The sequence below is a fragment of the Setaria viridis genome, chromosome 1 (assembly GCF_005286985.2).
Source record: "Setaria viridis chromosome 1, Setaria_viridis_v4.0, whole genome shotgun sequence".
Classification (NCBI taxonomy): domain Eukaryota; kingdom Viridiplantae; phylum Streptophyta; class Magnoliopsida; order Poales; family Poaceae; genus Setaria; species Setaria viridis.
Window position 1 is genome coordinate 233,548 of NC_048263.2, and position 8,449 is coordinate 241,996.

Genomic DNA, 8,449 nt, shown 5'->3' on the forward strand with positions numbered 1-8,449 from the left:
AATTACATGAAGGCCCAGTGCGGTGGTGGCGGCAGCCTGCCTGCCTGCCGGGGAAAGGCCCTCTCTCAAAGATAGTGCGGCCCACAAGGCATACGGGGCCCACGGAACAGCGAGTGTGCCATCCATTTGGTTTGGCCACGTGCTGCGGTGGCTTCCCGATCCCGCCATCCCTCACGCGCCCCCCACGTGCCTTGGATGGCCCACTGGCCAGGGACAGCGGCACAAGGGAAAGGGAAAATCCGCCTCGATTTCCTCGACGCCAAGCAACCCCCGTCTCCTTCTTCCCCATCTCTCCTATCTCCTCTCCCTCCGAGTCTGGTGCTCCCCGAGACGACGGATCGCCCGCCCAGATCCCCAGCTCCCTGCACCAAGGAGCCACCGGTCGCTGCTCGATCCACATCCCTCGCCGGCCTCCAAGCAGGTACCGTCTCCTAACTGATTCCGCCTCGTTTCCTCTTTCAATTTCGCCCGGATCTGCTTCTACCTCCATTCGGATCGGAGGCTAGCTCTGCAATTCCACCCTGCGGGGGTTGCCTCGTGTGCCACAGTTTTACTTACCCGAATCGTGTTTCCTTTAATTTAATTCTGCGGTGCAATTGCTTTGGTCAATTGCTGCCCAATTGCTTGATTTGATCCGGCAGGCAGGCGGCCTGTGCCTCAATTCCGTCATCAGGACAAATTGGCCCCTAGGAACGATTAGCAATTCACCTCTCTTTGCCCTAGAAAACATCCCCCCTGCTGAATCTGTTACCAGTCTCAGATCGCTTCCTTTGCAGGACAAAATTCATCTCATGTTGACTGCCTTAATTTAGTTTAGGACCACTCGATTAATATGCTGCACTGGTCCGTGATTTCTAGTCCAGGTACTTGCAAATTCCCGATTACCTTCTTAATAATATTCTCACAAGACCGACCACACAGATGCAAGGTCTAATTTTAGCATTTCACTAGATTTAGCAATTTCCTTCATTCGCAATACTACCGTTTTTTACAAACAATTGGGTCTCTGCTGTAAATAAAATTTACAATTCATGATCTCAACCAAATTAAGCTTATTTCTCCTCTCTTGCCACAGTGAAGGATCCTTATGAGCTGGTTGGCTGGGGCTCTACTCCAATTCTGGTGCTACTAAGATGGGTCAGGACCTGCTCAGCAACAAAGTTGGGACAAGACTAACCGTAGATGAAATAGCAGGCGCCTACCATTTCTCGCTCCTGCTCTCCCCTGTTGTTTCCTTCTGGGATTGCATCTTCCGCAAGATAAGATACTCATTCAGACCTGAGTGGGTGTAGCATCCTGCCCGCGCTCAACCCCCCTCTCTTTTAGCAGTAGCTGGTTTGCAAATAAATAGACGGGTGGGGGCTCTTAGGAAACCACCTAGCAAGGAGTCCAAAACAATGAACTTTGAAGGTTTTGTCTTTCCCTAATTATATATAGTAGCTGGTAGAGGAGTTTAGCTGGGAATAGTAAATAGCAGGCACAGTTGACATGGACAAGGCTATCATGAGCAATCAGGCAGGCAAAGTCTTGAAGAAAGGAAAAAAGAAACAGGCCAAGGATGAACTGGATCGCCAGAAGCAGGCCGAGAAGAAGAGGCGTAGGCTAGAGAAAGCGCTGGCAAACTCGGCTGCCATTATCTCAGAGCTCGAAAAGAAGAAGCAGAAGAAGAAAGAAGAACAGCAAAGGCTGGACGAGGAAGGTGCTGCGATAGCTGAAGCAGTCGCTCTTCATGTTCTCATAGGTGAAGACTCCGATGAACCCTGCCACTTGATGCTAAACAAGCACAGAAGGTGCAACCATTGGGATCCCTCGGCTGGCTTTGAATTCACTGTCGATGCACAAGCCACTGATATTTATCCTTCAGATGGACTGATATGCGCCAGCCATGCCACATTTGCTCCCAAAGGGAGGTGGGCTGATTGGGGGATTGGCCAGCCAATGCCATCTTGGGGAGAAGTGAGGGACCTCCAAGGTCCGTACTATCAAGGAACATTCCATCAGTCAGTTAACTGCCCTGGTTTCATAGCAGCCCAAGCAGTGTCGTCGTTGAAGATCAGAGAAGACTCGTCAGAAATCACCTCTCCAAGCCAAGGAGCAGCGGCTGCAACTGTAGTTAACAGGATGCTTGGTGGCACCAACAGGCTCAACCTTTACAGAGAGATATAAAAATACACTTTGTCATAGGATTGTATATAGTCACCAAACAGAAAGTGTTGACTACGTTGCCTGCAATATATAGTCTTCTGGTTTCCAAAGGAATGGATAGAACATCTTGTTTGCTGTTTTGTGAGTCTAAAAGGATAATTTGTATCAGTTAACATTGGTATTGTAATGAACGTATATGGTTTTGATTCCCGTTGCTTATCTTGCAAAAAGTGTTGAGACTTGGATTGCTGCTGTATATTTTCTCTCTGGTATGCTGTATCCTTCAGTACTCTCGCTGATTGCTTATCTTGGGTATGTTATATGAGCAGGCAGATTTAGGTGTTACATTGCTTCAGGCTTGTCAAAAGATTGCCTGCAGATTTGTGGGCCTGATAATTATTACTATATGTGAAAAATTCCTGTGTACCAATTATCTATCGCTGTATCGTGGCTTATTTGTGAGAATCGGAGTACCAGATCAACTTTTGGAGGAGAAGAGGAAGTTGCTCCCTGAGATGAGATGGCGGTCCAGCGAGCGACAAACAGGAAACCCAAGCTCTGGTCCAGATTGAAGAATTTCCTTGCCAAGCATAGCAAGTTTTCCCGAGTGCAGTTGCACATTCTACATCTGTACCGGGAGCTTGCAATGAAGCAAGCTCATGTCAGCTTTTATCTTGTAGCCTTGTACATGTACTAGGTGGATGTTGAAATGGTGATGTCCCCCTGAGCTCCTTCTCTTCTGCTATTTTGACCTTGAATGATGATGATCCTTCTTCCCTTGTGCCATTCTTGCTGCGGTTTCCTTATTTCTACCTGCTGCAGAGTAGCATGCTGCATTTACCTGTCCTCTTCCTGTCAAGTATTGAGTGTGATGAGGCCGCTCGCAAACGTTGGTGACAGCTGACTGCAGAGGATGCATCGGTGATCTCTCTCGACTCAAAGTCAGAATTGCATGCTATGACTAACTGACTAGTGCCTAGCTAGGGTCCTGGCCTATATATGTATGGGGCAGGCTCCTGCATTATTGGCCCTCCTGTGAACAGTGACTGGTGCATTATTGGTTTTCTTTTCCCATTAGCAGCATTCAGCAATCCATGCATGCTCCCTCCCGTTTTGTACATGCAATGGAGTTGGTTGAAAGAGAGAGGAAAACACACACACATCCATAATAACGACAACAATAGGGTAATTGTAAGCTAAGCCATCTCTACTGCTGAATCCCCCCTTGCAAAGAAAAAACATGGCACATTTTATTGTGGTGTGTAAGGCAATTTGAAATATTAAACTAACTGTATAATTTATATGCGTTATTAAATAAGCTTATAATTGTTAATATCAGTACAAGTATTCGATTGTTTAATAATAGCAGTATTCCTTCCTAGGACAGGACTGCATGCATGACTACTGGAGGGCATGCCCCGCATCACCACTATACTGTTGTAGTAGGCTAGCTAGCTGTATGCTTGCCGTCAGCTCGATGAGCAGTCAGAGATGAGTGAGGTTCCTCCGTTGGATCCGGCCGTATCGATGGCCAGCCTTTCCCCCAGGCCAATAATGCATGGAACAGCGATCCATGCATATATACATGTATGGTTAATTAATTATTACATCATTGCATATCATCCATCGCATATTTATTGGACCCTTTTGGATAGCTGGGGCTGAACTTTAACCCTGTCACATCGGATATTTGATACTAATTAGGAGATTAATTAGGAGTATTAAGTATAAACTAATTACAAAACTAATTATACAGATGGAGGCTAATTTGCGAGATGAATCTATTAAGCCTAATTAGTCCATGATTTGACAATGTGGTGCTACAGTAACCGTTTACTAATGATGGATTAATTAGGCTTAGGACCTGTTTGGATAGCAGTGCTAAACTTTAGCACATTGAGCTGTTTAGATACTGTGCTAAAGTTTAGCACATTTGGTGGAAAATGACAACATTACCCCTCATTTACTCCTCTTAAATTGCAGCGGAAGAGAGAGAGGGGAGCAATGGTGGGAAAAAGTGGAGGGGGGGACCACTTTTAGCACTATTAGCACCCTTTAGCACCCCTTAAGTGTGCCAATGAAAAAGAGTGTGCTAAACTTTAGCACACCACTTTTAGCACACCTGTTTGGATACCCAAGTGCTAAAAGGGTGCTAAAGTTTAGCACCCCGTATCCAAACAGGACTTTAATAGATTCGCCTCGTGAATTAGTCTAGAATTTCTGCAATTAGTTTTATAATTAGCTTATGTTTAATCCTTTTAATTAGCACACATGTTTGGATACCCAAGTGCTAAAAGGTGCTAAAAGTGGGGTGAGTTTAGCACCCCGTATCCAAATATGATATTAATAGATGCGCTTCGTGAATTAGTCCAGGACTTCTACAATTAATTTTATAATTAGTTTATATTTAATCTTTTTAATTAGCATCAAATATTCGATGTAATAAGAGCTAAACTTTCTCAGTAAGTATCCAAACACGCACGCGCAAAGGTGCTGGCTGCTGCTGTTTGCACCGACGACACCTGCTGAGTGGCTGAGTGCTGACAGGCCGGCCGGATCGAAATGTGTGTCCCCTACCCTGCACGGCTGCATGCACAGACAACGGTACTACATGCTCTTGAAAATTAAATCACATTTTTGCAGTGTTGAAGTAATAATTTAATTGTTCTTGCTCGATCCCTTAACTTGTAATCGACTTACTAGTCTTTGCGAGAATATGAAATGTATGCCTGTTTATACAAAGTACATCAAATAATCTTCTGGATAGAGATTGAAACTGATCGATCTATCTATATCTATGGGTCCGTTTGCTTGAGCTTCCTGACATAAAACTGTAAAACTAGCATCGGTTTTTCGGAAAAACTATAAAAAGCTGCAACTCAGTCCTGAAATATCCGCGGCAGTTACGTACTCCCCCGATCTATTGTGCTGTGAAGCCAACGCGTGCAGTGCTGTGTGTCGTATCGTGTCGTGGCTGCTCATCTCCTTGTCAATTATTGTGATGTATCGATGAATTATATATGTATGTATAGTAGTTGATGCATTACGTATATACGTAGACGGTCGTTATGGATTCCGATTCGTCGTAACAATAAACAAGGACCATACATGCATATAAAGCACGACGAATATCCTATAAGCGATGATATATGCATGCATCAACTTGATATTATTAAGAGAGCGTGTGTGTGTATACATAGTATATACCAACGACGACATATACAATATAAAATAATCTGGCTGCAACGAGCAAGCAAAAGGACAAGAAGCTTGCGTTGCATTGCATTGCATTGCTAGGTGGTGATGGGGCCATTGCATGAGCTAGGGTGAATGGGTGATGGAGGCGCGCGACAAGAGGAGAATGGGCAGGCATGTACGTGTGCGGACAATGCAAGTTTGGCCTCTCGTCTCTCACTCTGCGTTTGTGTGGTCCCACGTGTCGGGAGACTAGCAGGCCCCATAGATGGAGAGTGAGACACCGATGGATCTATCGAGAGATATTGAGCATGTGTCATCATGCATGCATGCCTGCCCACCATCACTGCCAAACCAAACCTACCCCTCCCAATTCAATTCCATGGATTCCATGGCCTTGCCCTTGCATTATAATTAAGGATCGGAGGTGAGCATGCATGATGGACGGTTTTGATGCAAATCAGAATGTTTAGACGGTACGTTTTGATGCAAATGATCATGCATATGTAATGCGTGCATGCTATATATCATCCATATGACATCCACTCTAAACACGCGAACAAATTAAACCATATCGATCACACACTCAGATTACAGATACATGTGGTGGGCCCACATATGCATATATACATATATATGAGAGATGGGCCAGGCTAGCTAAGAGGGGGCCCACGGGGGGCGTGGTGGACCAATGCGTGGCGACTTGTAGTGAATGTTTAAATCTGCTTTGGTACGGTGTCCATGAATGCGTTGGCAATTTGTGCGTGACCCGCCATCTCATCAATCTTTTATCTCGTATTATTTCAATTCCTTAGAGGTAGGTTCTGCTGGATCTGCATGCATTCCCGACCAACCACACAGATCCAGCAAAATATGCACAAAATTTGCACAAAAAGATATATAGCATATTGTGTGTGTATAGCAGGATGCATGCATGCAATGGTCCTTCAATTCATTCCAACAACATATGGGACTCACTCACACGTACGTACCAACGAAACACCGATGGCATGTATCATATACGTACATTGGGTACGGTGGGCCCATCCAAAATTCAAGTGCCTCACCCATCCATCTTCTATATACTCATGCATCACACATGACAGGATCTGAGGCCATGGGTACCGCTGCAAGACTTGCAATCCCCCTCGTTTGAAAAGGATAGGCAATTGAGAGAGAATAGGGCGATAGCGATAGACACGTAGCTAGGGATCGATCGAGCGTCGAAGGCGATCGAGGTAGGGCAAGAACACTGAAACATCCACATTTTCGCTTTATGTAAATGCGGAGAACGAACTCAACTTTTTGTACGTGTTGATATGGGTCGAGGAGCTAAGGCGAACCTGCCTTCTTCTCTTTCCAAAATTCAGCATAGTAAATTGAATTTGTGCATTTATAATAGAACATGTTGCTTCTCGATCTCCCTTTACTACCTTGTCCTTGTTCTTCTCCCTCTGTCACAAATTACTATTCATTTTGGATTTTCTAGATACGTAGCTTATGTAACTAGAGATATATTATGTGCAGATACATAGCAAAAACTATGTATCTAGAAAAACCAAAACGAATAGTAATTTAAGATGGAGGGAGGGAGTACTTAGTAAACGGAGCCTAATGCAAATGTTGGGCGATTTTAATGAATTTTGTGTTGAAAAGAGATATGTTAATTTCCCGGCCCGACGGAGACCTAGGAGGGGCAAAGGAGAGAGCAAGGAGGAGAAAAGAGAAGAGGAAGGAGTGGCGTTTGGTTGACAAAAAGATGGGAGGGAGAGGAGCAAGAAAGGAAGAAAACGAGGGGTCCGGACGGAAAACGACGGGATGCTGCGCCTGCCTGCTGGTTGCTGGTGGTCCTTGTGATGGGGGGCCCACAACGTCCTTCGCTGACGTCACACTTTTGGACTGTACTGCTAGTACTGTACAGACCTCTGTCGACGCGTCTCTCTCTCTCTCCCCCTTCTCGTTAAGCTAATAGTCAGCTGGTTTGGTCTAAACACCAAGTAGAACAGTTGAAGACGCAGGATCAGAGAGTCTCGGCCGGCCCTCTAGAATTCTCGCTACTCCAAGTACATCCATGCATGCATCGAGATTCGGTGTTTCAGGGAAGGAATAAGATAATGAGGCCAGATTGATACGGACTCTGCAGGAACGAAATTCTAATCCATTAATCTCCCTCTCCCTCTGTCTGTGTGATTAGCAGTACAATTACAATTACAATTACTACAAGGTTGACAGCTACGTGCGTGTTCACAAGTTTCCACGCAAAGGAAAAATAGGATTTCATTCTGCAGGAAAAATAATGTGCATGGTCAAAGGAGGAGGAGCACCCAAATTTGACCATCGGTCGACAAGCAGGCAAGACTACCCATGCATGCCTAAATTTGTAAGTAATTTGTTAGGACCAGCTTATAATATAGCAATGCCTTTTTTATATATATACATATGTGTGCATCCTCGATGGAAAAAAGAAAATCATACTGCATTCGTACGTAGTAGGCCATAATATACTTACTAGCTTCTTGTGCTAGGTCTCATCTTGTCTCCAGCAATTAATGCACTTCCCCGCTGAGCATTATAATAGTATTGCGCTGAGATTACATTACAAGATGTATTTGGATTTACTAGATTTTTGAAAGATAATTTTGTATAGATTCGCAGTATCTCTTTCTCCGGATATAAAGAGATGCTCCATTTGCAATTCCATCCATGCATACACCTCAACCTAGTAGCTCCATCGGCTGATACTTGTATGAATTTGTTTGTTGCTGCCGCGCTACCGACACAGATATATGATGGTGACTCAATTGCTTATTAATTACTTGTGATGATCGAGGATATCACGATTTGCTGCTGCTGCTGCTGCAATGCGCAAATTTCTCCTTCCTGTTTCGCTGAAAACACTAGCATTTGCATTCGCATTCGTGAGACTTGAGGAGAAATAAACTATTGCCAGGGACGCAGCCGACACATCTTCTGACATTGACTCCAAGGCCTATTTGAAAACCAGGATATGATCTAGGACCTATATGTATATACAATATCAGCTATATATATAATAGTAGTATACGATAATCGACGACTCATACTATCAGACCAGTAAACAAACTGATAA

General features: G+C 44.4%; 1 protein-coding gene across 2 annotated transcripts; it reads left to right on the forward strand.

The window, feature by feature from the left end:
* Window positions 1-241: 241 nt before the first annotated feature.
* Window positions 242-2,401, forward strand: LOC117862189 (uncharacterized). Of its 2 annotated transcripts, none has more exons than XM_034745724.2 (2): window positions 242-421; window positions 1,076-2,401. In XM_034745724.2, the coding sequence occupies exon 2, from the start codon at window positions 1,489-1,491 to the stop codon at window positions 2,164-2,166; it is 678 nt and encodes a 225-aa protein (XP_034601615.1). In that variant the 5' UTR covers window positions 242-421; window positions 1,076-1,488; the 3' UTR covers window positions 2,167-2,401. The 2 variants fall into 2 exon arrangements, with proteins under 2 accessions (XP_034601615.1, XP_034601622.1); XM_034745731.2 differs by having other exon boundaries at window positions 1,081-2,401.
* The last annotated feature ends 6,048 nt before the right edge of the window (window positions 2,402-8,449 follow it).

Coding starts and splice junctions, on each gene's coding strand:
- LOC117862189 (XM_034745724.2), top strand. CDS start 1,489: ATGGACAAGGCTATCATGAGCAATCAGGCAGGCAAAGTCTTGAAGAAA.